The 14,417-nt window shown below is 38.4% G+C and overlaps 9 protein-coding genes across 9 annotated transcripts; 3 read left to right on the plus strand and 6 right to left on the minus strand.

Annotated features, from left to right (window-relative positions):
* Positions 1-582: 582 nt before the first annotated feature.
* Positions 583-966, minus strand: COX13 (cytochrome c oxidase subunit VIa; the record flags this gene model as incomplete). Its single annotated transcript, XM_455493.1, has 1 exon — positions 583-966. One exon carries the CDS (start codon positions 964-966, stop codon positions 583-585), a length of 384 nt encoding a protein of 127 aa, XP_455493.1.
* A 1,086-nt stretch (positions 967-2,052) lies between these two features.
* On the minus strand, positions 2,053-3,627 carry IME4 (mRNA (N6-adenosine)-methyltransferase; the record flags this gene model as incomplete). Its single annotated transcript, XM_455494.1, has 1 exon — positions 2,053-3,627. One exon carries the CDS (start codon positions 3,625-3,627, stop codon positions 2,053-2,055), a length of 1,575 nt encoding a protein of 524 aa, XP_455494.1.
* A 721-nt stretch (positions 3,628-4,348) lies between these two features.
* HOS2 (histone deacetylase HOS2) lies at positions 4,349-5,707 on the plus strand (the record flags this gene model as incomplete). Its single annotated transcript, XM_455495.1, has 1 exon — positions 4,349-5,707. One exon carries the CDS (start codon positions 4,349-4,351, stop codon positions 5,705-5,707), a length of 1,359 nt encoding a protein of 452 aa, XP_455495.1.
* Positions 5,708-6,169: 462 nt separating this feature from the next.
* KLLA0_F09141g (type I glyceraldehyde-3-phosphate dehydrogenase) lies at positions 6,170-7,240 on the minus strand (the record flags this gene model as incomplete). Its single annotated transcript, XM_455496.1, has 1 exon — positions 6,170-7,240. One exon carries the CDS (start codon positions 7,238-7,240, stop codon positions 6,170-6,172), a length of 1,071 nt encoding a protein of 356 aa, XP_455496.1.
* A 1,170-nt stretch (positions 7,241-8,410) lies between these two features.
* Positions 8,411-9,685, minus strand: KLLA0_F09163g (putative hydroxyacid dehydrogenase; the record flags this gene model as incomplete). Its single annotated transcript, XM_455497.1, has 1 exon — positions 8,411-9,685. One exon carries the CDS (start codon positions 9,683-9,685, stop codon positions 8,411-8,413), a length of 1,275 nt encoding a protein of 424 aa, XP_455497.1.
* A 510-nt stretch (positions 9,686-10,195) lies between these two features.
* Positions 10,196-11,533, plus strand: GDI1 (Gdi1p; the record flags this gene model as incomplete). The annotated part of the gene is made up of 1 exon (XM_455498.1): positions 10,196-11,533. One exon carries the CDS (start codon positions 10,196-10,198, stop codon positions 11,531-11,533), a length of 1,338 nt encoding a protein of 445 aa, XP_455498.1.
* Positions 11,534-11,937: 404 nt separating this feature from the next.
* LSM2 (Sm-like protein LSM2) lies at positions 11,938-12,225 on the plus strand (the record flags this gene model as incomplete). The annotated part of the gene is made up of 1 exon (XM_455499.1): positions 11,938-12,225. The coding sequence occupies one exon, from the start codon at positions 11,938-11,940 to the stop codon at positions 12,223-12,225; it is 288 nt and encodes a 95-aa protein (XP_455499.1).
* Positions 12,226-12,348: 123 nt separating this feature from the next.
* KLLA0_F09229g (uncharacterized protein) lies at positions 12,349-12,738 on the minus strand (the record flags this gene model as incomplete). The annotated part of the gene is made up of 1 exon (XM_455500.1): positions 12,349-12,738. The coding sequence occupies one exon, from the start codon at positions 12,736-12,738 to the stop codon at positions 12,349-12,351; it is 390 nt and encodes a 129-aa protein (XP_455500.1).
* Positions 12,739-13,035: 297 nt separating this feature from the next.
* On the minus strand, positions 13,036-13,803 carry KLLA0_F09251g (PITH domain-containing protein; the record flags this gene model as incomplete). Its single annotated transcript, XM_455501.1, has 1 exon — positions 13,036-13,803. The coding sequence occupies one exon, from the start codon at positions 13,801-13,803 to the stop codon at positions 13,036-13,038; it is 768 nt and encodes a 255-aa protein (XP_455501.1).
* Positions 13,804-14,417: the final 614 nt, after the last annotated feature.

Here is a 14,417-nt window from a genome sequence, read left to right on the forward strand (position 1 = left end):
ATATGTTGTATATACGCTGTACCAGCGTATCACTTTTCGTTTTCCCCTTATTTTTTGTTCGGTTAACAATGGGGAACAATGTAAAGTTAAAGTTTTTGGAACGTAAAGTCAGTTTGTATTCATCATTCGTGAAAAAAAAGTAAGTATTGAGTTACTAAAGACGTTTGCCATAACGCTGAGCATATCGAAGTTGATGTACTGCTTGTCACAGATTCAGTACAATAGATATTGATAATGAAGAAACTTATATCTACTTATGATCATTGACACAGTGTGACGTGTTTTATTCTATTTTTCTAGGACTGAATTTACAATAAAGATAAAAAGTGTGTTTATTCTTCTTGAGTTAAATAATAATTATTTGTATGGTGGAAACTCCACTATAAAGTTTATCCATATGTTTGTTGTATTTTGAAGTATAATGCCAGATTAAACGGATGTTTGAATTCTTTTGAAGATAATTTGAGGATATTTGATAAAAGGTGTTTTAAAAGATAAAAAAACCCACAGGCAGGGGCTATCTTGATATTTCATTATGAATGGCCAAAGCCCAACAAGTTGAGATCATTTATCGAACTGTGTTTAATCGTGAGAGACGTGTCTGTTAATGACTGGGTTCCAGAACAAAGTCTTGTCACCGTCACCCCAGAAGAAAGGCTTTTGTCTTAAGTTTTGGAATTCGTAGTCTCTTGGCCATTCTTCATCTGGAACGTGCTTCAAATGTTCACGGTGCTCAGCGTGTTCAGCTTCAACGAAGTAGGTGTTGACAGCGGTCAGAGCAATAGCTGGAGCAGCAACAAATATGGAGATCTTAACCCACAAGTTAGAGGTTTGCTTAGCGTGCTCAGTACTGTGCTTCATGTAGTCCTTGTAAGCTTGGGCAGCAGCCAAATCTGGCTTACCGAAAGCTGGTTCCAAAGCATACTTTGGTAGAGTAGAAGCTCTTCTAATGGCTTGTTTGAACATTTTTGATTATATCTAGGGTCTGGCTTTTCGAAACAGAATATCCTTATGGAATTAATTCACCAAACACAGTTGACGTTAAATAGATATCAAACTCGAAATGAATGTAAAATGAATTGTAAACAGTAAGAAAACTAATCACAAAAATCTCTTTTAAAAAAGTACTTTGACTTACCAATAAAACCTTTTCTATTATGGAAAGAGTAGCTTTAATAACTTGAACTTTCCTAACTATTAAACAATTTTTTTTTTCCTACCTCCAAAATTTTCTAGCATCAACACAATCTCTCTCGCGATATTTCCATATCCCACTCCATATAAAAAACCAAAAATGGCACGACGGAGAAACTAGACAAAGATCATGCTTTTTCGATGTTGTAATTTCGGTATCACATTACACGGTATGAAAATGATTGGTTGCTGGTCACGAGAGACTTAAGTTCTGGTAATGGACACTGAGCATAAAAGGTTCCTATTCCTTGTTTAAATGGTGTTGCTGTCTCGCCGGGACTACAAACCCACAAGTAGCTCATACGATACCGTTCACACTGGCAACAGATTCAGAAGTACTTCCTACTTTATTTTCTGTTTCTGTTGCATCTCTTTATACATATTGACAAACAGTGTAATATTGACGTTCAGGAATTCAAGTCCGGGTAACAATATTTGTTTCACGGCCTGGCGGTAATTGATTTTGGGTTTTTAGCAAACCTGAGCCATCGCATGTCATTCTAGTAGCTGCTGCAGGGACTTGCCGGCTGGGGTTGGTGTAGTGGACAGAAACACCGTTCCTAATATATAGAATGCTAGATTAAGCTGAGAGCTTGTTGCATTGAATTCAAAAAACAAGCGCGTTGGCTAATAGAACGCCCGTAGGATCAGCCATGGTTATGGAAATCAAAAGATTGCCTATTGCTGCTTAAGTGTAGCACGAACTTGTGGGTAATGTAACGTTTGTAATTACAAGGGCGTATGACATAAATTAAAAAAAAGAAGAAAAGTAAGAAGGAACACATACAGACTCCTAATGGATACTGTGTATCGACAAATAAAAGCTAGGACATTTGAAGTAAAGAGAGTATTACATCTTTAGTTTGTCTTTGAATTCTTTGATTTTTCCATGAATCTTTCGTATTTCCTTTTCACATCCACTTCATGGATAGATGAGCCTGTCACTTGATTTCCTATCGTGAACCATCCAGGACGGATGTTATGGTCCCTACCGAAAATTTCAAGTTTACGGGCATGTGTACCGACAAGTCTTTCAATGATTCCATACAATTCGTCCGGCTTTCTACTGGTTTCTCTAGTTGCGCTAATGATCAAGTCAATGTCTATTTTTCTGTTTAGCCATTCCGGATTGCCTTTGACCCCGACGAGTAAATGCTCTTTACTGTGGTTCAACCAATGGCCAGTTCTACCTGTCACAATTGTTCTTCCTAATTGGTTTGTCTTGATCCAAGATATTTCATTTATTACTTCGTAACCCCAATTCTGCAATGATTCTTTCCCTACTTCGATAGCACGGCCGGTTACCCACAAGAACAATAAACCTTCTTCCTGCAAGAGATCAAATGGTAGTTGCAGTAACTCATTATCATTGCAAGTACCGTAGGGCAAATTCATATGAATGTTCCATGCGGGATCTGCAATAACGGCTGAAAATTTACCAAGAATATCGAAGTCAAACTTTCTGACGTCACATTTGATCCATTGTGGAGGAAGAAGCTTCTTAAACGATGAAGAACAGCACTCTCCATGCGTATAGAACGAATACTGCTTGCGTTGCTCTTTTTGTTCTTCAATTTTCTGTTTTTGGAGAGATTCAGGATAATATTGCAGATAGTGGACGTATCTGCAGGTACTTAACTTGTGACAAGTATCCAAATACGAACAATCTCCCAACGAAAGATCCGTCTGTGGCTTTAAATTTGGTATGAAATGAATGTGCGTGTTCGAACATTCGATAATATCCGGACAATCAGCTTCAATCTTCTTTAATTTTTCACCTTGCAAAGACATGATTTTGTTGTTAACAGTATTGATGACGGTGGATAGTAGTGACACATGTTTCGGATCTGAGCATATTGGTATGAAAGGTGATCGCTTAGTGTTTAATTTTGCCTGTTCTTTAGATAACTTAGTGGATCCGAGTTCTAACGAGAGGATTTGATTTAAGTGTCTTAGACACTTAGCATTAGGGGTTACAATTTCACTCTGGTCCAAAATGCCCATCAACTTATTTAATAATATGGGTTCGCTTTCAATTTTTCTTTCTTTAACCTGAACAGAATCTTTATCGATCGCAATCTGCTTGGCTTTATTGCCAGTATGTGATAATGACAATTTAATAGCTTGGTCATAATGAACTTTTTGCAATATTTTCAAGGAGTCCCCATCAACAAATGAAATCTTTTGGCCAAAAATATTCCCGCCACTATCATCTTCAAAATTCATGCAACCACCACATACTTCTGAAATTTTATTCAAATCTTCACAAAACTGGTAATACGTCTCACCACATTCGTTATTCTTCCATAGGAAATTTTGCATGAACATGGAATAAATGACATAAATGTCGTGTAAGCTACCATTGATCGGGGATGCAGTGATGGACGCATAGTTGTCCAACATAAAATCAACTAACCCCCAATTCAAAGACATAATACCAGTTTCACTCCTTTCACTGCTCGGACAATTTCTTTCGAGACGCAGCTATATTCAGTTTCGTTTCACCTTGTTACTCCACTCAATAAAAAAACAACCGCCGACGTCAATATCTCTGGCTCCAGACAAGATATAACAAATCCGTATATTTTTTTCGATCACCACAACTTTCACAAACTTTCTGTGCCTACAATGTCATGAAACTATATATAAATTGCCGGCTTTTCCTCTCAGTTCCATCCACGTTTAACAATGGTTCTGTCTTAAAAAGATGGTGTATTTCGTGATGAAGCTGGGATTTTTTATTTTCAAATCCGAGTTTGATCTAGGTAGGAATTCGTTGTGAACAGGGGAATACACAGGCTCCAAACTGGCAGGAAAGTGAAGGGCTTTACCAGTGTATTATACGTGAATCTGCAACGATGCTGATCTCTCTTTAGAATTGTGGGGTACATCCTTCATCTTGATACGTTGTTATCACGTGATTGGTTCATGTGATGTACGGAGTTTATGGTTCTGATCCACTTGGAATAAAAAAACATGGAATTTGAAAATACAGTAATAACAGAACAACACATAAATAAAGTACGGAAAGGTCGAATAGACAATCGACCGAGCCAATACCCAACTCTTTGCAGATTGTAGCTACCAAGTATCAATTCTGGCTGAGTGGCAGTTATTCATTACGGGTAAGTGGTAGCGGAATCCTTTTCATAAGATGTCATCGGATACACTTAAATTTGATGAGAAAACGGAAGCTGAGAAGCCATTGTTTGATTGTGATTTTGGGACTTCCTATAGTCCCAGAGTCTCGTACCACTTCAATTCGAAGGTATCACAATATCATTACGGTGTCAAGCATCCAATGAAACCTTTTAGGCTTATGCTTACCGACCATTTGGTTTCGGCATACGGGTTACACAAAGTGATGGACTTATATGAGACGAGGTCAGCAACAAAGGATGAGTTAACAAAATTTCATTCTGAGGACTATGTCAATTTCTTAGCGAAGGTAACACCAGATACATTGAATAAACTTCCTCGAGGGTCACTCGAGAAATTCAACATTGGTGACGATTGTCCTATCTTCCAAGGAATGTTTGATTATGCTGCCTTATATGCTGGGGCATCGTTAGATGCTTCTAGAAAGCTACTTAATGGTCAGAGTGAAATAGCTATCAATTGGTCTGGTGGTCTACATCATGCGAAAAAGAACAATCCATCTGGTTTCTGTTACGTTAACGATATCGTGTTAGCCATAGTAAATCTACTGCGGTATCACCCGAGAGTGTTATACATCGATATAGATTTGCACCATGGTGACGGTGTACAGGAAGCGTTTTACACTACTGACCGTGTGTTCACTGTTTCATTCCATAAGTATAACGGCGAATTCTTTCCAGGTACAGGTGATTTGGATGAGATAGGTTGCTCCAGAGGTAAGCATTTTGCATTGAACGTTCCGTTACAAGATGGGATCGAAGACGACTCATACATTAATTTATTCAAAAGCATTATTGATCCCGTAATAACATCTTTTCGGCCCAGTGTAATTATTCAGCAATGTGGTGCCGACTCCCTTGGCCACGATAGACTTGGCTGTTTTAACTTAAATATCAAGGCTCATGGTGAATGTGTACGGTTTGTCAAGTCGTTTGGAGTACCAATGCTTGTGGTTGGAGGTGGTGGTTATACACCAAGAAATGTTTCAAGATTGTGGACGTATGAAACAGGATTATTAAATGGGGTATTGCTACAACCTAAACTTCCAGAAGGTATTCCATTTAGAGATTGGTTTGGCCCAGATTATTCATTACATCCAACACTAGATGACTTGTATGAAAACAAAAATTCCAAGAAATTTCTTGAAAATATACGGATTAGATGTTTGGAGAACATCAAATACTTACAGGGTGCCCCAAGTGTTCGTATGGATGCAGAACTCATCCCAACACAGGACATCACTGGCCTAACTGAAGAAGAAGAGGAACTGATAAAAGAGTTAAATGTCGAAGAGGACAAGGCTAGGTTGGCACAAATGGAGAAGGATGACTTTAAAGTGGGCGAACTATACTAAAATATCACGTGCGGAAATCTGATATATTTGTTTTTTTTTCTTTCTTTTGGTTACGCTTTGTAAATAGATATCCTATATGGAGTTGTTAGAATACTACTAAATTAACACTATTAAGGTAAAATTATGAGCACGAAGAAAGTGCCTTCGAGGTTAAATAAATACATTATTACCAATTAATATTAAGATCGTATACTTCATTATGCTTACATGGTATGGGTTTTTATTTAACTTGTCTATATGTGTTAAGAAATTTTCTGAAGATATCCTTTAGTAAATAGAATATCTTTAAATTGCTGTGAATATTAAATAATAATGGCGGATGGAGGTACAAAAGGTATTGTTTTGAAGTACCATCATAATTTTGTAAATTGTCGAAAACTTTTGAGAATAGTCTTCATCAAACGAAGAGTACTTTTTTGTCAGTCTACTGGGATTTTGAAATCAAACAAAAAAAGCGTCTCCTTAAACACCAGCTTCGAAGTCCTTTTGAGCCATGAAAATGGATAAATCAACCACTCTTGAAGAGTAACCATATTCATTATCATACCAAGAAAGGACCTTGAAAAAATGGTCGTTCAATTCAATACCGGCCTTGGCATCAACAATAGATGAACGTGAATCGGATGTGAAGTCAGAGGACACAACGGCGTCTTTGGTAACACCCAAAACACCCTTCATATCGCTGCGAGATCTTTGTTCTAGGGCCTTCATAATGTCATCGTAAGAAGTTTTCTTTGCTGTACGGAATGTCAAGTCAACCAGGGAAATATTAATTGTTGGGACTCTTATAGACATACCGGTGATCTTACCATTAAGTTCAGGCAAGATTTTCCCTACAGCCTTAGCTGCACCAGTAGATGAAGGAATGATATTTCCCTGGCAAGATCTACCGCCTCTCCAGTCCTTACCACCAGAACTGGTACCATCGACAGTCTTTTGAGAAGCAGTAGTTGCATGAATAGTTGTCATCAAGGCTTCTTCGATACCGAACTCATCGTCCAAAGCCTTAACCAACGGAGCCAAACAGTTGGTAGTACAGGAGGCATTAGAGACCACGTGATCCGTCAATGGGTTGTATTTAACGTGGTTAACACCATAGACGTACATTGGCGCGGTCTTTGATGGAGCAGTAATGATAACTTTTTTGACACCTTTATGTCTAGAGGCTGTATCGACTTCCTTGAAGACACCGGTTGAGTCAATTACATAATCGACGTTGTAGGAAGCCCATGGGATACGCTCTGGTTCCCTAAAATGAGATAGAGGGATATGAGCCGAAACATGGTCATTTTGAATGATGATACGTTCATCGTCGAATTCAACTTCACCACGATACTTGCCGTGAGTAGAATCGTATTTGAACAAATAAGCAGCGTATTCTGGTGTTGTGGATGGATTATTGATTAATCTGACCTTAACTTCTGGGTGCGTCAAAGCAGCACGTAGAACCAATCTACCGATTCTACCAAAACCATTGATACCAATGTTAATTTGAGCTGGCTTAGAAGAAGATTCGTTTGTCATATCGGGCATCTAAAAAAGTGACAGTATCAATTCTGTGAGATTTTAAAAGGTCCGGTTTAAAGAAAAAAAGTAACTTTTCTCTCAAATAATAATAATAGCGGTAATATGTGCCAGTAAATATTAGAAAATAAAGAAGTTTTCTAATGTCAATGTTATTAAATCACAAGTGGATGACCTAGCGTAGCAGTACCAGTAAGATCTTTATTTCTTAAAAAAGGTAAAAAGAAGAAAACGGTGATGCGAAAGCAGTGAAAGCAGAGCAGACAGCGGTTAATTAGATATGATTATCTCTGGATTTGTATAATTTAAGGAAACCATCAACCAAAAAAAAAAACACCAGTCGTTTACCGGTTAGATGATTTCGTCTTAAATTGCCCATGGCATGTACATCCCATATTTATATATACTTGAGGATAACAGATAAATGAATGAAATAGAAGCCATAGAGAAACCCCGGAAGAATGTTTCAAACTGGTCTAAATATTTGAAAGGTTGAAATTCCAACCTGCTTCTCTGTGGCAGAGGAACGTTGAGAAAAAAACACAAGACAAGTAAATAAAAAGGTCAAATTCACAACAAAAAAACGCCAGAAAAACTACGTAAAATGAAAGGCTTTTTTTCGCTGCTGCTTCCGTGCGATTTTCTACGCCAATCCCTATTGAATAATACTAGGACAGCGAAGCATCGGTCGGTTATTGATTGCTTCTATGTGGCTGTCTGCCCTATCTTGAGTCACGAATCAGAGACAAGGGGAAACCACTACATCAATTAGACGCCAGATAAGAATAGAGACAGACGCTTTAATGAGCTTACTGGCCAATAGGAAGCGTTTTTGGTCATCAGATTGTATGCCTATTATGTTGTCCGGTCTCTGGTAGATAATGTCATAAGTATGCCGAAGCTTTAGTATGAAAAAATACTGAAAAAACTCCGGGGTTCGTGACAGTTTTTTAGGGACAAAAAAGTCCTACCGGAGCAAATTGGAAGAGACAGACAATTTGGCCCTGAAACAATTCGGAGTTTCAAGAAAAGAGGGAAAAACAGAGAAACGCATAAAGAGCAGACATGATTTGGTAATAGTTCCGGGGTGAGGGGCACAGTAGATACTGCAGATAAAAGGGTCTTCTTCTTATCCTCCTTTCTTAGATATGTACATAGATATACCTTTATCGAATCTGCCTAGAGAACCCGGGGGAGCTGTGAAAGCGATGTTTTCCGGGCAGGGGCTGGTGCTTTTGAGAACGGTTCAGAGTCGGGCTTGGAACCGAATCTTCCGGGTACTGAATTCTTGGAAGGTTCGGAAGAGGAAGAAGCACACACGTGACTCAAAACTTGTAGCGCCAGTCTATTGCTCGCTTCCCAGACAGCTCTTGTGCTGCTAGCTATATGGGGGGTGATGGTGTTATAATGGCAATCCTCAGATAACCATTGTTCTACAATTGGCTCATCGTGAAACACGTCCATTGCTACATGTCTAACTCTGCCGGGTTCTTGTGCCATAATATGCTGTAATGCATCATCGTCGATTATTGAGCCTCTTCCGACGTTACAGATAACAACGCCGAACTTGCATCTTGACAGAAAAGTTTTGTTGATCATGTGATGTGTTGATGCATTTCCTGGTAGACATATTACAATGCAATCAAACGTTTCAAGGCATGGACTGCTTCCATGCGCATCCTGAAAATCAGACTCAAGTAGCTCAGAGATTGGATGGAATTGCCACTTCTGGATATAAGTGTCCGAGCTTATTTGTTCTTTTGTAACCGGATTTCTCTGCGTGTAATGTATTTCCATTCCTAATCCGGAATCCAATTTCCTACCACACTGGATTCCAATACGTCCAAGTCCCATAATGAGACATCTCTTGTTCCGACAACTTTCATTAAAGGTTCCTCGTTTCCATCTGTGCCCAAATTCGAACCTTGGTGAATTGTTTTCACCGTGTTCCAGTACGATTTCTGAACGAGCCTTGATAGTGTTTCTTGCTGATCTCAATGCATGTGCCTGACTTGAGAATTTCCGAAACCCATCTAGAACGTGCCAGAGGACGCAATCTGCAACGTCGTTGGCTACAATTCCAGAGTCCTGTATCATGTCGTCATAATTGTACAGTTGAATGCCCTTTTCCCGTAGTGACTTCAGGTCGAGCCAATTGTAACCTACAGAACACAGACATATGCACTTGATCGACCCAGGCCAACGATGATCATCCAAGATTTCTGCACTCAAACCACCTAAGGGAGCGAATTGTGGATACCCTCCAAATATTCCGACAATTGGACCCTTTTGCTTCGAATGCTGGTCCAAGAAAGTTAGAAATGCTTCCTTACCAGTGCCATCAACATCTCGTTCAAGTGTGTAATTAACCGTGTTGAACTCTTTTTGCAAAAGCTTATATTCCTGTAAACTGTATTCAGGTTCAGCTATGAATAGTATCCATGGCCTGTCCATCGTGAAACGAAGTTTGGGACAAATGAGGGAATATGGTTTTGTGTATAAACTTTGCAGTGAAGGGATCCGAGTTTTTCTCTGCCAACCCAGGATCGTCTTTGTTATAATTAATATTGAAACCTCCGTTCACAGATCTGGGTCACGTGAAGAAAACTTCAGTCACTATTTTACGATATTGGTTGAACTGACATACTACCTTTCGAGGTGCTGAACATTCCTGGATCTTCAGCAATTTATGAGCATCTGAAATTGTCCAACTAGTTTGTTAACGCTCGAGATCAATGCCTGAACTGAATGCAGTTATATGCGTCTAGAACGTTTGTCTTTTAACCTTGAATTAGTGTTGAAAATAAAGAAAGTGCGATTGTTACAATAAAAATAACAATAATAGGGAGGATCATAGTATTTAGCAAGAAAACAATAACGACTTCAAACGTAGGGCTACCTTCAACTAGATAGGAAACGTTGGACCTAGTTCATAGAACGTCGAATTGACAAAAGCTTGTAATAATGGACGAAAATTATGATGTTATCGTCCTTGGGACAGGTCTTACCGAGTGTATATTATCTGGCTTACTCTCAATCGAGGGGAAAAAAGTCTTACATGTTGACAGACAGGACCATTATGGTGGTGAATCATCCAGTGTCACATTAACGCAACTATACTCTAAATTCAAACAACATCCTTTGAGTAAGGAAGACATTGAGTCAAAGTTTGGCAAGGATAGAGATTGGAACGTGGATTTGATTCCTAAGTTCTTGATGGCGAATGGTGAATTGACTAACATTTTGGTTCATACTGACGTCACCAGATATATCGAGTTCAAGCAAGTTGCTGGCTCGTACGTTTACAACAGAGGTAAAGTATATAAAGTTCCTGCTAACGAAATGGAGGCTATTTCATCTTCTTTATTGGGTATCTTCGAGAAAAGAAGGATGAAGAAGTTCTTGGAATGGATCAGTGCATACAATGAAGAAGATATCGCCACACATCAGGGCTTAAACTTGGATCAAAACACTATGGATGAGGTATACTACAAATTTGGCTTAGGAAATTCAACCAGAGAATTTATTGGACACGCAATGGCCCTTTGGACCAATGACGATTATCTGCAACAACCTGCTAGACCATCAGTGGAAAGAATTATCCTATATGTGCAATCGATTTCCAGGTTTGGTAAATCTCCATATATTTACCCTATGTATGGGTTGGGCGAATTGCCTCAAGGATTTGCTAGATTATCAGCTATTTACGGTGGGACATACATGCTAAATACCCCAATTGAAAAGGTTTTATACTCAGACGATGGTAAATTCGAAGGTATTGTCACCAAAGAAGGTACTGCAAAAGCACCAATAGTCATCGCAGATCCAACATACTTCCCTGAGAAATGTAAAACTACAGGTGAAAAGGTGATCAGAGCAATTTGCATCACTAAACAACCTGTTCCTAACACTAGTAATGCTGATTCTTGCCAAATAATTATACCACAATCACAAGTTGGAAGAAAGAACGACATTTATATTGCTACTGTCTCTGACGCCCATAAAGTTACTTCGAAGGGTCATTACCTCGCCAGTGTATCAACCATCATTGAAACTGATAAACCTCATATCGAATTAGAGCCGGCTTTCAAAATGTTGGGCCCAATTGAGGAGAGGTTCATGGGTATTTCAGAAATCTTTGAACCGATCGAAGATGGCACTAAAGACAACATTTACATCTCTAAATCTTACGATTCCTCATCTCACTTCGAATCCATGACCGACGATGTCAAGGATATCTACTTTAGGATTACTGGTCACCCCCTTGTTTTAAAGAAGAGAGAAGATGTTGCAGAGGAGTAAGTGAGAACTACGAGATAACCGTGATGCTAACTTTTGAAAATATCGTACCTTCACGTACTTCTACGTACTTTTACGTTACTTTCTTGTTTCGTTACAATCTTTATCATTATCATTTTATTTTTGTCTATTTACTATCTAGCCCCACATATTAGCTTGAATGTTTTGGCAATAGTTTTATTTCAGCAATCGACGTAAAAATATCCCAGCTAGTCCTCTTAAGTCCAGCAGCTTCTCTACTTCTACATATGAAGTTGTGTATGTCAATTTTGTACATGTATCTTTTTTTTTTCCTTCAACATGAAATTGTTTAAAACAATTTCATGTTGAAATTTGACAATACAACTACAACACATTCAAAAGTCAAATGCATGGACCTCTGAACCAAGGCCGTACTGTCCAGAACCATGCTATTATTTTCATTTTTCAAGACCCTGGTTGATCATGAAGTCAAAGTCGAACTAAAGAACGGTATTGAACTAACAGGTACTCTAAAATCAGTCGACCAATTTTTGAACTTAAAATTAGACAACATTTCGTCCAACAATAATGAAAAATATCCACATCTATCAAGCGTGAGGAACATGTTCATCAGAGGTTCTACTGTGAGGTATGTACATTTGAAGAAATCTATGGTGGATACCAACCTACTTCAAGATGCAACCAGAAGAGAATTAATGAGTGAAAGAAAGTAAACGAAAGAAGCAGCGAAAAACAGGGTTCCTGCTGCAGAAAGGAATAATTTATAACTGTTAAATATCATTCGAGTCTACCACTCTCACACTATTCACATATGTAATAATAGAACACATTACCTATCATGGTGGAACTCCCAAGAGTTTCTTCTCACATTTTGATCGGAGGTGTCCAGTTTCATTGCAATAAGAACATTTAATGTTGTTAGCTTTAGACTTTCGTTTTCCAAATTTGGCTTGTTTAGGAGTTCTTTGTACTGGAATTAGAGCATATTCTTGACCGTCTTTCTGAATAATCTCAATTTGTTTCGAAATCATTTTTGAGAACTTCTCTTTATCCAGTTCAACGGATGTAATCATCGAGATGAGCTCATCAACGTTCTTCAGTTTGTTCTCGTATTCCTCTTTTAAAGACGGGAGAGTCGACTGCTTTTTTTGGGACTGAGATAACACTAGTTTGGCTAGTTGATCAAGCGCCTCAGACTGTTTAATAATCTTGTCTGCATCCGCCATGATAGAGCTTGTGGTCACTGGGGTTATCCGATACCACACTTCCTACTCTGGTGGTCCTGAATTTGATCCTATCTCTCTATCGTTCTTTTTTCACTTAGATTCCATAGTGAAAGTGAAAATAAAAAACGACATCGGACAGGGACGGATGTGACCCCGTGAGAAGAGGTGGAGTCGCATTTCCTTACGACTATATGCTCATTTCAACATACGAGATATACATATATACCATGCAACTATTTTTAGGTTGATTTGTCTTACTATCACAAACTTTTCTTTGTTCTTGAACAGAACTGCCCTTTACGAGGCGTAATTAATAGTTTGCGATTCCAATTTCACATCAGCAGGGTTCGGAGCCGCCTCATACACTGCAACAATTGGAACTCCTGAATTTCTTAGTTTCCCTGTCGCTTCACCTCTTAACTCACAGAAATATAATCTATTAAGGTCATCCTCATCACCCGACCAGTTATCCTTCACTAAGACAGTCAAGTTCTCACAATTCTGGAAGATATTCCTTGGCAAGTCAAACTTGATAAATGTGTCATCATCAAATAATGATTCATTATTATAATCTGGTTCAATACCGACGTTGTCTGGAAACTCGACGGTGTACTCCGCCTTCAGATCGTTTATGGTATCAAAGTCCAAATTCTTATTGTAGTTCTTATACAACTGAATGTGTCTTGGTGTACTATACCCTGATCCACCCTTGTTAACTCGTAATATAATTGCAAATATTTTAACAGATGCAGTAAAGGGAATCTGAAGTAACACTTGACAGTCTGCGTCTGACTCTAAGTAAAGGGAAGTATTATACTTCTCATCTTGCGGCTTCAAAAAGCTTTTTGAAACCAAACTTGACCTATCATTGCTAACTCCATTCAGGACTTGTACTTTTGTCATGTCAATATGTGTATATAGGGACTGGTTAGAGAACGTTTCTGCAGGTGGTTCATGAGAATGTCCATGATCGTGGTTATGACCATGTCCGTGATCATCGCCATGACTGTGACCGTGGTCATGGTTATGAGAATGCAACTCGTCTTCACAACTGAAGCCTGACATTGTGGTTATATAGACAGATAACTTTTGCTCTTGTTATTCTATTCTGGCCATTACATTCACTTTTTAAACCATCCTATCTCATCTCATCAAATCACATGAAATTCTTACTATTAAATACCTTAATCTGTAAATGAGAGTTACAGGAGAAATAAGGGTATAGACATAAAAGCTAAACTGAGATACGTATAATTAGAAACAAAAACACTCAATGTTACCTGATCCTTTTTTAGAATACCCCCGTAAGCATTTCGTGTTCTGATACCCGTCGGTCTGGCATCTATCGTTAAGTACTTCGGCAGATCCATAATATGAATAAATTCATTATCCAATACAACAAAAAATAACTAACACAATTCAAAAGTTCTATAGTTTGAAGAACCAAACCACCAGCAACCTAAATAAAATAAAGACGGCAGCCTGTGTGCAAGTGCATTTTTGAATACCTAAACTGTATTTACTCATAAAGAACCAACTTAAAACATGCCAAGCACGTGATACAAAAATAAAGGATTCTTACTAGTCATTCCCAAAAAAAAAAGAAATTTCCGAGCCTATCTGAAAAAGGTTTATAAGTAACTCAGTCCCAATATCCGCATCAAAAGCAGCAACATTTC

This window comes from Kluyveromyces lactis, assembly GCF_000002515.2.
Source record: "Kluyveromyces lactis strain NRRL Y-1140 chromosome F complete sequence".
Taxonomy (NCBI): domain Eukaryota; kingdom Fungi; phylum Ascomycota; class Saccharomycetes; order Saccharomycetales; family Saccharomycetaceae; genus Kluyveromyces; species Kluyveromyces lactis.